This window comes from Sardina pilchardus, chromosome 13 (assembly GCF_963854185.1).
Source record: "Sardina pilchardus chromosome 13, fSarPil1.1, whole genome shotgun sequence".
NCBI lineage: Eukaryota > Metazoa > Chordata > Actinopteri > Clupeiformes > Clupeidae > Sardina > Sardina pilchardus.
Genome location: NC_085006.1, coordinates 18,233,817 through 18,250,239, shown reverse-complemented (window position 1 = coordinate 18,250,239; position 16,423 = coordinate 18,233,817). Strand labels below are relative to the sequence as shown.

The window sequence follows — 16,423 nt, the reverse complement described above, 5'->3', positions numbered from 1 at the left end:
CAGCGAGCTACTTCACTACAGGATTATATAAATCTTACATAAACTACAGGGCGATGAGTTTAAACGTGCTCTCTCCTTTCTCCCCCTCTCAATGCAGACTTCTTTACATCTTAGTTACTTTATTAGTCCATAATTAAAGAGATGGCGCTTAGATGTTCCGGGATTCGCATTGTGATGGAAATGAGGCCCCTTTTGATCAGTGCGGAGAAAAGTGTCCCAGGGTTCAATGTGAAACTCATCAAAGATCTGAGGCTTGTGATAATGCGGAAGTACAACTCCAATAGCGAGCCTTATCCGAAGCGGCTGGATGCTCGAGTACAGGAGAGCGTCCCGCAAATATTTCTCCCCTTGAGCCATTTGGCTTTCTCATGCTATGTCTTTTGGCTGTAGTGCAGACTTGCCAGATTGATTAGTTTGCAGGTCATCTTTTGTGCAAGAGGCCTATTGAGATGAAAATGTGAGTCAGCCAACAGTACGGAAAGGAGGAGCAATGTTAGTCAACCCTTTGAGGGAAGCTGTCAAGAACCATAGTGAGGGAGGGGATCCATCTCCCAGCCAGTTCAGGGAAATAAGACTGAATCTCCACTCCCACACCTTTTCATATCAAAACGCGTATGTGCATTTATGTGCGCGCCTCTGTGTGTGTGTGTGTGTGTGTGTGTATCACTCAGAGGGAACCAGGGAGTCGTGGCATCGCCCTGATTCATGGCGCGTTCAAAACGTCGGCTCCGAGGAGTTAATAACCAGCTGTGCCGTGCCTGTGACTCACCGCGCTCCTTTTGAGGATTTCAAAAACACACATAATAGGCGATGCCCAACTTTTAAAGTGTGACACCCCAACGGGTTTTTTTTTTTTTTTTTTTTTTTCCTTCTTCTTTTTTTTTTTCTTATTCATTCAGCCGAGTGAGAAAATGAGGCTGGAGACGTACAGTGTGCCCTTCGTGGAGAGGGTGGGGGGGGTGGGGGGTTGGGTTGGTGGGGCTTGTGAAGGTATGAGAGTCACCCACAAAAGGCTTCTTCTCCTAGATAGAAACTTCAGGGGCTGTCTTCCCGGGCTGCATACCTAATCTAGGTGGATTCATCATTTTAAGTGCGCCTCGTGTCAGGCTCTCGACGCCTTCGGAGAGTAAATGAGAGTTTATCGTCACTCAGCAAAGGAGGAGGTGGGCGAGCTGATGGACCCGTTTAAAAAAAAAAAAAAAAAAAAAAAAAGGGAAAGGAAAAGACGACAGGAAGAGAGCTGAAGAAGGGGGGGGGGTGGAGGAGAAGAAGAGGAAGTAGAAGAAAGGGGGGGGGGGGTGGAGGGGGGAGGAAAAAGTTTACTTCGACTACGCCAACTTTGAAGCCGGGGGCCCTTGAATAAATCATAGGCGGAAATCTTTTCCAAAAGTGTGTGTGTGTGTTGGGGGGAGGGGGGGTTATGGAGGAGTGGTAGTGTGTGTGTGTGTGTGTGTGTGGGGGGGGGGGGGGGGGTAGTGGGACCTTTTTTTGTGGCACCTGCCAGGAATCAAGATGATTAATTCCCATCATATGCACGCCGCGCCGCCAAAAAGACAGGTGTCTCCGCTGAGAGGACAGCGGAGAAAAAAGGCGCCAGGAGGAGTGGCTTGGCCCCCGTCTCGTCTCGCCAGCGCCCTTGCCCCCGCCGTCACCTCCTCTCCTCTCAGTCCTGATTTAGCCCTATTAACAGCCCACTTGTTAACTAATCAGCACATTTGGGCATGAGGAGAGCGAGGGGGGAGGCGTGGGTGGGGGGGGGGGGGGGTGGAGTGGGGGTAGCAGTGCTGCTGTGTTAGGTTTAATAAAAAGCGAGTCTAAAGAATAAAGAGAATGCATAATAGACAGCTTTTAAAGTGATGAAAGCTGCCTGTGCACGGCGGAGAATTACCGTCGAGATTCTTTTTGCGGAGGAGGGGGAGGAAAAAAAAAGTTTTTTAGTGGCGCCGGGTGGCAGGAGAAAGGCACAGCGATTGTTGACTTAACGTTATTATTATTAAACAGTACATATGTGCAAGCACTGCCAGAAGTGCTCCTCCCTCATGATTATTTTACAAAGACAGAAAACATCCACCAACACGCCCCCGAATCCAACAACAACCCCCCACCCCCCCAACTTGCCTCCAGCCAATAACTTAGAAGTAGCAACGCAAATTTAAGAGCCGAAATGAACGAGGTAATAAATGCCAACTAAGATATACAATGGCCAATTAAACGCACAAAGCTAATTGAAATGGCTCCGCAAAAAGGTGTTTTCAGCGCTAACGCCCCATTCAACATGAATTGTGGGCTGCAGTTTAATCAAGCAAGCAATCAGGCCATGAAGGCTATTGAGTTTAGATGGGACGTTGGGGTCGCAGCAGCAGTGTTTAATTTAATTGTGGCCCATGTGTTACATGATACGAACTCCTTAACACTACTCCGACAAGAGGGCAACGATTCCAGAACGTTCTTTCTACTGGCAATTCGGGCAATAATCTCACCACGATGCTCTCAGAAGTAGCTTGAAAGATTGAAACCGGGAAGGGAGTCTTGTCTTTCGGCTCGAAATGTGCATTTCAGCGTTTCCACATCTGCATAGCGGACAAATAGACTTTTCTTGCGCTGAGTTCTATTTTCTTCTAATAGCCTGGGGACTGGGACATGGGCTGACAGAGACATGTAGATATATCAGGGGAGTCACCCCCCCACCCCCTTCACTCCTGCCCATGACTTTGCAGGAGAGCGTATGGTCTGTTTCATGCAGGGCATGCTTTTAAGGTCATGAATTATGCAGCCAGACTCCGGCAGTAGTCCCGAAGATATCGAGTGTACCTGCTCTTTAAAGATGACATGATAATTGTTAGTGTGGATAATTTAGGACTCAGATGCCATGTGCGCACACACACGCACGCGCGCGCACACACACACACACACACACACACACACACACACACACACACACTCAAAGGGGCAGGGTGTAAAGTGAGAAGACAAAAACTATTGGTTTTTCAAGGGAGAGGAACAGTCCTATTTTTGTCCCAGGGTCAGAGCAGCAGCCATCCAAGTCATGATGAGGCAGTTTCGTGTACATGAAAATGAAAAAAAAAATGCCTTGTTGAAACGAGCAAAGATCTGAAGCAGAGAGAGAGCTCACAGCCCGACGCATGGAGCCTCAGCACTCGCGTATCCTGTAGGAGCCAACAGCGCAAGTTAGCTGCTCAAAAGTTGCTAAACAACAATAAATAAAATAGGATTAGAGAGACACTTCAGATTGTCCAGTGAGACAAAAATTCTACATTACCGTACGGAGAATGCACGGGTCTACTAACGCTCATCTTTAACATGAGAGTGATACTGAGCTAAATGTATTTCAAAATCGATGGTACGTAGCCGACAATATTTTCAGCTTTCATTCTTTTCATTCTTCCTGGCCCATCACCCAGCCCTGTTAGAACACTCTAGAATCCCCGGCCCCGTGCTGCTCTTAACAGAGACAGATTTTTAATACTGCAGAGGCTTTTAAAAGTCTACAAAATGGAGTAGTCTGCCTGCACATCATTATTGCTTTGCATTATGCTCAGTCTTAACCCCGGAGGTTGAAAAGTGAGCGAGAGAGGCAGAGAGACAGAGAGAGATAGAGAAAGAGGAGAGGCGGAGAGAGAGAAAGAAAATAGAGAGAGGGAGAGAAAAATGGAGAGAGAGAGAGAGAGAGAGAGAGAGAGAGAGAGAGAGAGAGAGAGAGAGAGAGAGAAAGAAAGAGATATGAGCGAGGTGGGGAGAGTGGAGAGGAGACGAAGAGCACTAAAAACGAGCCGAGCACAAGACGAAGCTCCGGCGTCACAAGCCACGGCACTGGAAGTGAAGGTTTAAATTTCACGCCACGCACTTCATTTCAATCAGGCCCCTGGAAATAGAATAAGAAATGTAAAAACCGGCTGAAATACGAGCAGCACGGAGAGAGAGAGAGAAAGAGAGAACGAGAGAGAGAGAGAGAGAGAGAGAGAGAGAGAGAGAGAAAGAAAGAGAGAGAGACACAGGGCTTATCTGATGAGGGGAACCATGTCTCTCGGTGCAACTCGCGGCACTTACAATCACATGCGTTTCGCCCCGCTGATAAGGTCATTAGGTGAGGGCTAAAAATAGCCGTCTGTGGCCAGGAGTCCAGTCACATCTTGTGAGGAACAAAATGAGCTCAAAAATGGCCCGCGCCACGCCGCAGCCTTAAAATAAAGCACATGTAAATCACTTTGACACTGCCGACGGTCGACATGTGCTCGTGATAATTAAGATAAAGGCGAGGCCAAAGACACGTGCACACATGCTGCTGCACACACACACACACACACACATACACATACGAGAACACATTTCTGCACAAAGTATTAGGTAAAAATGCCATTAATGCTATTCTCTGGCCTTCTTTAACTAATGTAGCTCTCCATATGTCTCCATTTATGCATGTATAGTATACATAGCTTTCTGAAGGTCCTTTGATGTGTATAGCTCTACAGCATCTACAACCATTATTAAGGTCCTTGACAGAAAACCGACCGTGAATTCACCATGAACCTTCTCTGGTATTTCAATAATCCACTCGTGCTGGGGATGTTTGTGTGTATTATTTACCCGCACTGAGTGCTCGCGCCCCTTGTGAGGAGTGGGCTCGGTGAAGAACTCCGTGTTGTGGTCCAGCCGTCCGTGACCCCCGTACATCTTGTCGTCCGAGTCCAGCTTGATCCGGTATCTGAGCGGCGGCGTTAAGGAGCAAACACACACACACACACACACACACAGCGCCAAGAGCGTCCTTCAGTTACTACGCAAATAAATCCATTTGCTTTGCCTACTGTCTCACACACTCACATTTTCTTTCACTTTCTCCCTCTCACACACACACACACACACACACACACACACAAATATCCATACTCCCATTCAGTGTGTGTTTGGGTTGATTGAATGCACGCGGCCCTGTTTACTGCAGGCTCCACTCGCACAGTGCATAAACAAACACAAAAACTTACGCATTATTGGAGTGTTTCAGGTTGCTCTTGTGGTAAAAGGACCTTTCAAAACCGATGCAAGTCGGACAAAAAAAAAAAACAGCCCTCACAAATAGAGGAAAACAAACACACACACACACACAAGCTGGGCAGATATATTGACAGAGGCACACATCTAACTTCGATCCTTGGGTAGAACTTGCGGAAGTATTCATACCGAGTAACAATGTGACCACAATAAGTCAGCGACTCTGCCCATGAATCGAGCCTCCAGATCTACAACAGAACCCAGCAGATACCGATCAACCACCATCCGTTTCTATAGCGGACAAATAACGCTTGAGCTTTCACATCCCAAGGTCACACATTTACCATGCATGTCTGACCTTGTATCCACACAAATACTGTGTATTTGTAAGTGTATTAATTATCACTGTGGATCAAAAGAACATATTAAACATAATTGCAGTTCAGTGCATATTTGCTGGCAAACCCATTATATAGGATGACATTTACATTTTTATGCATTATGTATGTGAAGTCAAACACAGATATACTCACATTACCCAGACACTGGTTGCTGGTCTTGGCCTTCGTGCACAAAGGTCAATATAATGCCATTCACTTGCAACCACTTGCCATTCCCTACCCTTCAACCGCTGCCGTTGCCATGAACACTGAGAACATTATGCTTGCACGGTGCAGTTGGAAAACCAGTGTCGGTCACAAAAGAGCGCTGACATTGGTTTGAGACACAGTCTGTCTAGCCCAAGGAGGCCAACAGATCCTCTGTTGAATACATATTACACATCAACCACTCTGATTGCTTTCAACTCCAGGGAGATGACTACGCTGTCCCATTTACACGTGCAGCAAGTAAATAAGTGAGAGAGAATCAGAGAAAGAGAGAGAGAGAGAGAGAGAGAGAGAAAGAGACAGAAAAGAGACAGAACTAAAGACAGAGGGAGCGAAAGGATAAACTGGTGAGCACTCAATTCATGGGCTGACTGTGGACTTATTTATCTGTTTCAATATATTAATAATGTATCCTGTCAAGAAAAATGTTTCAAACAACACAGACTATTAATGCACACAATCTCTTCTCTCAGTCTGTGCCGCATGAAGCAAATTAAATATTTAAAAAAGTAATTGCCCAGATTCATGACCAGAATGAGCAATACCTTCTGGAGAAAGAGAGAGAGAGAGCGAAAGAGAGAGAGAGAGAGAGAGAGAGAGAGAGAGAGAGAGAGAGAGAGAGAGAGAAAGAGAAAGAGAAAGAGAGAAAGAAAAATGGAAAGGCATAAAAAGCAACAAGATGGAATATTTCAGAGGGGGGAAATGGATTCAAATTCCAGCCCAGGAGATCTTTCTTTCTCCAATGAAACTTTATGGAGTGGATCTACGGCATGTTGAGTGATGGCCTGATAACGGCAGCTAGGTGTTTTTTCCCCCGCTCCTACTCCCCACAGATCTTTGTAGCGCTCCGGGACTGTCAAAAGCCTGTCTTTTTTTTTCATTTTTATTTTTTTGTGGGATGAGGGGGGCTGGGGGGGGATGGGAGAGTGTAGTGAATCATCCCTGAAACAATCTACACCACACTGACATGTAGTAATCATACAGTCATCTGACATGATGGAAGTGTTAAGGATAATGTCACGTCTTGATAACTGCCACATGAACAATGGGGGTTGCCATGGCGCTTCATCGTGTCAACGGGGGCTTGAGTTAAAAAAAAAAAGAAAAACATGACATGAGATCATTGCGGCGCACGTGACGACAACAGGTGAAAGACATTTGCCGCGATGCCCCACTGAGACTAAGTCGCCGTAATTTATCCGTTAGCGGGGCACCACATAATGCTTTTGTCACAATGTCTGTCAACACCTCACGTAACCAAGCGAGGCGCATTTCTGACAGGCACGGAAAAGTGTGTCAAGAGACATTACGGAACCCGGGAAATTATGTTGCATTTATACTTATATGAAAAAGGCTTTAGTTACATGTTAATGTGAACAAAAGCGACGGAAAAGAATGCTATTTACCTGTGGAGGGGAAAGAATGGGAGTGAGAGAATAGAGAGAGATCGAGAGAGAGAGAGAGAGAGAGAGAGAGATGGGGAAGAAACAGAGTGATGGAGACCAAAGAAAAACTACGCTCCCCAGAGACCCCCCCTCTCTCTCTCACACACTCCTTCCTCATTCCCTCTTTCCAAGTCCTTTGTTTAACGGCGTCTCGGAGGGGCTTAAATGGTGCGCGAGCCGCGGCAAACATGCAATCGGGCATCTAATTGGCTGGCTGAATAATCACCCAGAGTCCCTGCAGGCTCGTCAGGGGTCTGGGGCGGGAGGCTCTGCCGAGCGCGCTCACTCGTCGGCGGCCCCCGGAGCCGGCGGAAAAGCTTGCCTTTTACTGTCTGCTTGTCTGCTTTGATACCCATGATTAAAAAGAAGTGCTGTGGCGCGCATTGTTTTTGCTGAAGACGACGATACAAATAACCGCCCCCCCCACACCCACCCACACCCCACTACTATCACAGACAACCTACCTCAGCCCCCCCCCACCCCACACACACACACCCCAACCCAGTAACCCTCCCGCCCCATGCCTGTTGCCCCCCCCCACCCTCTCCACTTCGCTCCGCATGGCGCTATTTGCACTGGCGTCTAATTCTGACAGAACAAACTCCTTTTGTTATGGATATTTTTGGGATGGTTATCACAAGGAAAATGAGAGGGAAAGACGGGAAAGATGAAACGGAGGAAGGATGGATCTCTCGAGAGTAGCAGAGAGAGAGAGAGACAGAGGGAGAGAGAGACAGAGAGAGAGAGAGAGAGAGAGAGAGAGAGAGAGAGAGAGAGAGAGACAGTCAGCACAGGGCGTTGAGCTTAGACATCCTCTTTTTAGCACGAGGCAGAATAACCTCATGCAGAAGACTTTTTTCACCCCCCTCTTCCTTTTTTCATTTTTTTTCTTTTCTCGTTTTCTTTTTCACCATTTCACTTCCACAAAAGCATTACCCATCATTCATTGTTTTGGATGTGGCTCGCCTCAGCAGTTATAAGGGCACAGTGTTGGAGGGAAGGGAAAAAAAAGACAGGGGGGGGGGGAGGTATTCAGTGAAAGCACATTAATTTTGTGCTTTACTAGAGCAGAATACGTTCTGACAGACAGTGTTCTTTTCTGGGTGACCTTACTATGATCTGCATGCTCTCCTACAGTGGCTGACACGACAGGCGGCGACGGTGGCGGCGTCACTTTGTCGTCGAAAAATGCAACAGGACTGTAATGCATTCTTTGGTTATAATGACATGGGACAAGTGGCTGCAAAACACAGGCAAATCTAGCAGCATCATCTCTGCCGATCTACAACAAAAGCCTAACATGCACTAAATAACAAACTTACTTAATAGTTACACTCCACAAATAAAGAGATGGCACAGTCATTTCTCCAGGCGCACAGATAAATAAATGTTTTCGAAAAATAAACTAAATAAAGTCATGCCTTCACTGGCATTTGATACATAAAAAGCCGACGTAAAAAGAAACTACCGTAGATAAACATGCAGATTGGCTTAATCTGGCAGCCTACATTACTAACTTGTTTTGGATAAATATATCCTTGTTTAATAAATTAAAATATCAAAAGCTCTTCCTGGGAGTCACTTCCACAGAACTTCAAACGCGTCCTATTTCTTCACCTTAATACTATAGTCACACTAAACCAGGACACTTCTAACTAGCGTTGCCATATCTGTTTATGTGTATAAGGGATACTTAATAATAATAAATAATAAATTTTATTTGTATTGCACTTTATATTATGGACAATCTCAAAGTGCTACAAAATTATAATGCAAATGGATAAAAGATAAAGACAGATAAAAAAATAATGCAATTTAAAATAGATTATATACATACATACACACACACACACACACTCACACATACGTGTATAAAATATACACACACACACACACACATACAACACACACACACACACACACATCAACAAAATACATTTAACAGAAAGCTTTTTTAAAAAGATATGTTTTCAACGTTTTTTTTAAAAGTGTTCAATGTCTGTGTTATAGTTGAAGACACTGAGCGTCCGCTGTGTGCACTGGCGTGACAGTGTCAGTGTGAGCGTAGGCGCACAAATAATGCAGGGATGCGGGGCCTGATAATTTAATGATCCCCCGGCAAAGTGTTTATGAGGGAGAAGACGGCAAGGCACAGGGGCAAATTGGCAGTTCAAGCCTTTTAGCAATTACGTTTTTGTTAGCGCCTACAGATGCCTGCTGCAAACAGGCCCGGCGGTTCAGCTGTGAAGTATTGTAATCAATACGGCCTTTGTGAATGAGAGGGGACGGGAGAGCCCCGGGAAAGGAGTCAATTTCCTATCCCCCCCCTGCCACAAACACACACACACACACACACACACACACACACACACACACACACACACACACACTTTGGGCGCAGAGTGTGATGGCCGGGAGCTCTCAGGGCGGCGATTAAAGGCCCTGATGAACCATATAAAATCAGCCGGTGACCACGAGCGCGATCGCAGCCGGCCCACAGCCTACGTCCATATGGAGGGGGGAAAGAGAGAGAGAGAGGAGGGAGAGAGAGAGAGAGAGAGAGAGAGAGAGAGAGAGAGAGAGAGGAGGGAGAGCTGGAGAGCCTTCTGTGGGCAGCTATAGCTAGTCAGGGACATGCACAGGAGCCAACCAGGCAGGCAGGCCAGAGCCACACAGTAAAGGCCTCTGCTGAATTCTAATGAGCGGTAGACTCTGGGCCTGCCCAGGCTCCTATGTGGATGAAATGGCAGAGTTCCTCACCAAAGTTGGACACAATACTCTAGTTAGCTTAGTGGCTAACGGTATTAGCTTTGAAGTCTAAGCACATGATTTCTATCTGAAGGATCATCCTGGGCTTGATATTGGCTGCTGGTCATTCATTCCCCTTAGGAATGGTAAGAATGTCTCATTCAAAATGCCTTCACTTCATTGTATTACTATACAAGTACACAACACTACACAACTCATAATGATGAACTGACTGGAGGTGCAAAGGCTCCAATCATTTGTAAAGCGAGTGGATTCAAGCAGGTGGAAAGTGAACATGCTTCTACAGATGCTCAGCAACCTCAGAAGAGTAACATATAAATGCTACTTTTTTTCTGATGTCTAAAGTGATCTACCGTGAACTGTACTTATTTATTAATGTCTTTAAGTTGCACTTGGAAATCCCCTCAAATACACTTAACAACCCTTTTCAGTAAAAGTAAAGTAAATCCATTACATTAGTCTTTACACCATCTTATCTGGAATCACAAAGAAGAATTCTTCACATAAAAGTAAAATGATAGCATCAAGTACAATAACACCACCAGCTATCATTCAATATTTATATAATGAGTCAAAGCACTTTTGATGTCTATGGGTAGCTTGCTACTACCACAGTAAAATGGTGGAATGGGTGGTAGTAGGCTTTACATCAACAGGTTCATGTGAGGCATCCACCATTAAGGTGATACCTGATAAGCCTTTGATGGGTGATATTCTGTGGAAAGCAGCAAAACAGGGACAAGTTACAATCTCGTTTGGAGTTGATGGCATGAACTCAGTGCAGTTTCTTTCAGCTGCTTAGTTTTAATCCTGTGGCTAAAGTTTACTCCTGGGTTTGTTATTGCTGCAGCAAATACCTCGCAGCTGCTCACATCCAATAGTTTGGGGACGAGTGCGGCTTGCGGCAGTGTCAGCGAGGCTGGTGAAACACTGTTATTGAGTTGACACCTGTCCTGCACTTGCAAATAACCCCCCGTAATTTTGGCAGGTCTATTTTCAACTCCTGTTGGTTTTAGTTTAAGACTCCCTCTATCCCCAGATGTTTGCTATACATTTTATTTACGATAGAAGGAATCAAATAGAAGGAATCAAGTAAGTAAGGAGAAGCTTTTCGAAAAAAGCTAATAATTTTGTCAAGGCGGTGGCGCTAACCGCTAACTGAATTTCGCTTTAACTGAAATTTTGTATAAAAGACACCACTTGAATCATTCATGTCATGACAGCATTTGTGGGAAAAATACACATCAGGTTTAAAGAGCACACTTGCCTGCAAAATACACCTCACAGGCTATAAATTATGCTCCAACATATAATCCACATAACATTTCACTGTCAGGTAGGAGCCTGAAGCTCCATGCAGACACTCCACTAGGCATCGACCCATCCTATGATTGCCGACACACACAAACAAACAAACACACACACTGACACACACTTACACACATACTTACGCAGACACACACACACACACACACACACACACAACCCCCGATACACTCTAGGCACTGCGCGGGCTGCTTGTTGGCACCAAGTGCGGGGGAGAGAGCGAACGCGCCCATCCTCATTCCAAGTCGCGCGTCGTCGCCGTGGCGTCCAAATTAGGATGGTTGTCGGGTAAATGCCCCGGTGGATAATGAGAGCGGGGATGACCTGACACAATCGCCGCCGCGGCATGCACCATCAAAGACATATCCACTTTGACAGCGCAAGGCTTTTCGTTTTTTTTTTTTTTTTTTCCGGGGCGGGTATCCAACCGGGATTTTAAATAGCACCAACTGGCTGGCTGGCTGGCTGGAGCGGGCTGCCAGAAGCCGCGAGAAGGCACCTACCAAGGGAAAGAGGAGTGGGGTGGGGGGTGGGGGTGGGGGGTAGCGGGGGTAGAGAAGGTGGAATCTGTGGGGGGTGGGGGGTGCAGGTAGGTGAGGAGGGAAGTGGGGGGAAAGGGGCAGATGCAGGATAAAAACACTGCAGGCTCGAGCACCTGTCAAAACACTGATGTCGGCTGAATTTTAATGGCCAGTGTTTAGGGGAGCAGCATTAAACTTTGGGGGGAAACTTCCCCCTCGCAACTTTTTGCCTCCCCTACGACAAACAGAAACGTTTTAAAAGAAGAGAGAAGAAAAAGAAAAACTAGCTGTCGAACAAAAAAATAAATAACTAAAAAAATATATATATCTGCCCTGTCAGCGGTGAGTCCTGATGAGCGGGCCCTGATATCCTTGAGAAAGTGCAGTTTTAAAAAAAAAACTCGCTAAGGCTCCCCGTTGTAAATCACTCAGCTGCGCACCCATGTTCTAGCGGACCACCACTACCCCGACGCTGTCTTGTGCAGCGCATTAATAGCTACGGCTGCACCTGTGAAAGTGAAAGCCATTGAGCTCCTCCACAGGAACGCACACGACGGCGATACAGACGTATTCTTCCGCTCCGCTCGCTCTTTTACCCAATGTGCTTCCCCCGTGTACAACCCCCCCCCCCCCCCCCCCCCCCGCTTGCATCCCAGCTGAAATCAATCCAAAGGCAACAGGATTTGCTTCTTCTTCTACCCACGACGCAAACACCCCCCCCCCCCCAAACGCACCCTGTTCCCCGTGTGGCGTCACTCTATAACACGCGAGCGGTGGAGACGAAAAGCGGAGCGACAGGCCCGGGCTTTAATGAAAAAGCACTTTGGACACCTATGGACTCGTCTTGTTTACCTCCCTTTTGCCTCTGAGTGGCACTTTCATCTGTCTTCGCCTCTAATTGGATCCTCTGCTGCTCGCGCGCCCCGCCACAGCCAGTCGCCAGGCGTCTCCGAGCTCTGGGGTGTACTCAGACACACACAAACACACGCAAACACACGCACGCACACACGCACACACACGCACACACACACACACACACACACATGCCGTTTACCTTCTGCAGGAGTGCGTAGGCACAAAAACAGACTCAGACACACACTTACATATACACACACATACACACACACACACACACACACACAAATGATCACAGACAGATGCACACCCATGTTTACTGCGCCTCTGTATTAATGACAAACTCTGGCTTTGCCCCTTTGAGCTATTTGCATGTTCCATGTCTCTCCGCTCCCTCTCCCTGGTTTCTCTCTTCCGCTTGCTTTCCTAACTATCAATATCTGAGGACATCTCCTTAAACATCAAAAGGTTGCCAGGAGGTAGGAATTGCGCGGGAAAATGAATAATTCATGAAAGATAGCCTACATATATAAAAATGACGCTGGGAGCGCCCACAAGGAAAATAAACAATCCCCAAAGTTCACACGCTGAAGGCTAAAACTGCCTCCCTGATCCACAACCCCCCCCCCCCCCCAGATTATACCTCTACAGTTCTGTTCTAATCACACATATTGTTGTGGATTATTTTTTGTTTTATTTTTTTCTTGAAAAAATCCTTCATGAGGGAAACGCGATGTGCATTAATTGTTCGGGTTGACCACAAACACTGAAATATAATGGCTGCCATGGAATTTCTGTTCCTACGCTTGAGAGGAAAACAAGGCAACTAGATCCTTGAAAAACTCGGTTTCTTTCAACTTTGCTCCCAATGCACTGGGCTGAGCTACAGCAAAACTTGAGAAAAAAGCGCTTCTGAGAATTCCCTTCTTTTTTAATTTCAGAGAGGGGACAGTCTCTTTGACCTGCGCGCACCTGACCCCAGAGCAGCAGAGACAGGCACTACATCACTGCACTGCATTCCGCACACCGCACGCTATCCCTGAACCTGCTCTCGCTGTGCAAACGTGGCCCCTGGAATATATAGCTTTGGCCCCCATTGCCAAAACCTCATCTCAAATTCTCCATCTCTTCTTCTTTTTTTTTCAGGGGGATGCATCCTTGAAGCCCCCCTGAAGCCTCCAAGGTGAACACCATGTTCAAGGACCCTCTGGTCATTCAGCCGCCACAGCCATCATCCCCGGGCATTAAACATGCAGGAGCTCTCAGCTTCACACCTCGTTAGCCAATGACTGGCCAGCTCTCGCAGGAAACAGACACTTCTCAGAGAGGTTCTGGGATCTGCAGGAGTGGGGAAATGGCAACGCCAAGGTCATGGGTTCAATGCCCCAAAGCATCCCAGGTGGGGTAGGTTGGGGTGCAGTGTGGGGGGAGGGGGTGCATCGCAGACATATTTCGACAAGCAGAAATTTCCGCAGTAACGGTTACATTTTCCATGCTCCCTCCATTCCGAGCTCCCCTCAAGCCCGACAAAGTAGCGTACGGCTCTGGGCAGATGCGCCATTAGTCTGTCTGTGTGTGACGCAAGTGTGTGTGTCTCGGCGCTTGGTGTTTCAAAACACGCCACGATGTAAATGAGAGAGGGGAGAGAGGGAGAGAGAGAGAGAGAGAGAGAGAGAGGGAGAGAGAGAGAGAGAGAGAGAGTGAACATGGCTGATGGGTGTTTTAGAGGCTGGGGGGACGACCACCAAATGTGACACATCCGAGGCAACTCTGACCGTCTGGGGCGTCCATCAAAAGTAAATGCCGTCGGAAACCCGCCGAGTTTGTGTACACAGACACCTGCACGAAATGGCCCTTTGAGTGTTTGATGGAGTAGACCCACTGCAGAGGCATACAAAGGCACACACATCAGCAGACTGTTAATCAGTATGTGAACTTGGGAAAATAAAACACCAATTATGCCGCTGACAGATATACGGCACACTGAGTATATAGCTTTAACTGTTACAGGAGGTCAACCTGAACTGTATCAAAAACATTTTAATTGCTGAGGGTTTACCTCAAAAAACAAACTGAAGTGGGCGCTAATAATATCCTTGTCGAAAAATCATCAGCACATATTTACCAATTTACCACAAAAAAAGGAACGATATAAACTGGATTTTGCCTTGACACTCTTCCCCTATTGTCAGAGCCCTTTTCATTGAGAGCGGTGTCTGATTGAACACCTGCATCAGGCTGTGAAGTGTAAAAGGATACTTTCCGGGCATCTCGACGCCCACGCGGTAGTCCTGGTAGCTGGTGGTGGGATGGAAGTTGAAGATGAACAGGACGTGGGCCCTCTCGCAGATGATGACCTTGTCCCCCTCGTGCTGCTCGCTGACAAAAGCCTGCATATGGATGAAAGGATGGAGCTCTTTTTAACGGCGGGGCGGGAATTAAACGAGTACATCTCCGAAGCAGCCCAAACTATAAATATGTATGACGTGAAATGAGAGAACCCGTTTTTTGAATTTTTTTACAGTGCGGTCGCTTGCTTTGACCATGCTATAATGATTGTCTGGGACAAGACTGGACATTTCCATAGCACCATATAAAGCAGCAGACAGAAAATTCATTCAAATTACAAAAATCACTTTTTTTTTTACGGGAGGTTGGGGGGGGGGGGGGGGGGGGGGGGCGGGCGACTGGTGGAAGAGACTTCTTCCTACCTGAATAAATCTATTATACACAGCCACAAATAATTACAACTGAAAAGCCAGTGAATACATTCAAATTAATATTCCCAAGGTTCATTCCATTTCAGGATGCAAATTATGAGTTTGCGGCAGCCAATTATTGAAATGCGCTTCTCGGAACCAACCTAACTAAAACTTGCCGACCTCGGCTGAATTAAAGCAACCGAATCCCAATCACAACGGAATCTATTATTATGGGATTGTGTTTTGCCTGAGCTGCTTTGTGATTCTTTCTTGCGGAGCCATTGTCCATTAGCTGCCACCGCACTCTATTTCCTCATTCGGTGGAAGTTGACCAACTTCACTTACCATCTCTTTATTACCGTATTATCGTTTGAGGAACGCGACACTGATGCAGCTGTAAGCATCTGCAGTGTTCTAGGACTCTATGCGGTGCATGATGGGTCATGCTGCTCCAATGGGTGGACACATGCACAAACATCCCTACCAGAGACATCAAACGGCAAAGGTACTTGCAGATCAACTGGCATGGTGTATTTAGCTCTGCAGGGCAATGCCCTATTCCTGGAGAAGATGTCAGGACTTCAGGCAAATATAGGTGCAGAACAGAACGAACCGCGTCTCACCACGAAAGTTAATCTGCATGGCTAACTGGGACTTTTTGGAAGCATTCATTAAAATCTCAACAGTATCACCGTTTGATTTATTCCAGGGAGACAAACACACCAATTTGTTACCGTGAATAAATAAATAAACAACGGGGGGAGACAAAAAAAAAATGGTGTGTTCGTACGCTGTCAGTTCTCCACACCTCGACGTGAATCAGCTGCCAGATTCCTGCGGAGAGTGAAGCCGCTAACGTGCCATTAGCGGGGATTATCAATGTCACCCCTCGGCCCCTATTTTTAGCTCGCAGTCCCCCACGGCCAATTTGAGGGAGCGGAAGATACGCTACTGAGCATGAGAGATAAGGGGCCGCACCGATTGGACGAGCAGACAGAGGAGGTCGGGGGCCTTCACGGGCTGGGGGGGCTGGTGGGGTCTGCGAGGGGGGGGGGGGGGGGGGGCGGGGGGTGTACTGAGGAGGATAGGGGTTCTGAGTTGACAACCACCTCCTTTAAAAAAAAACATGTCTCCACATTCGACTTCCCACAGAAAACTGTCAAAACAGGAGCTCTTTGGGGCTTTGT

General features: G+C 46.8%; 1 protein-coding gene across 1 annotated transcript in view; it reads right to left on the bottom strand.

Moving 5' to 3' along the window:
- The window catches only part of gbe1b (glucan (1,4-alpha-), branching enzyme 1b), a 102,872-nt gene that overhangs the window by 10,451 nt on the left and 75,998 nt on the right, over window positions 1-16,423 (bottom strand). Inside the window, exons 14-15 of the mRNA XM_062552636.1 lie at window positions 14,794-14,924; window positions 4,606-4,723 (exon numbers count right to left, since the gene is read on the bottom strand). Coding sequence (XP_062408620.1) covers window positions 4,606-4,723; window positions 14,794-14,924 — 249 coding nt within the window. The remainder of the gene's footprint in view (window positions 1-4,605; window positions 4,724-14,793; window positions 14,925-16,423) is intronic.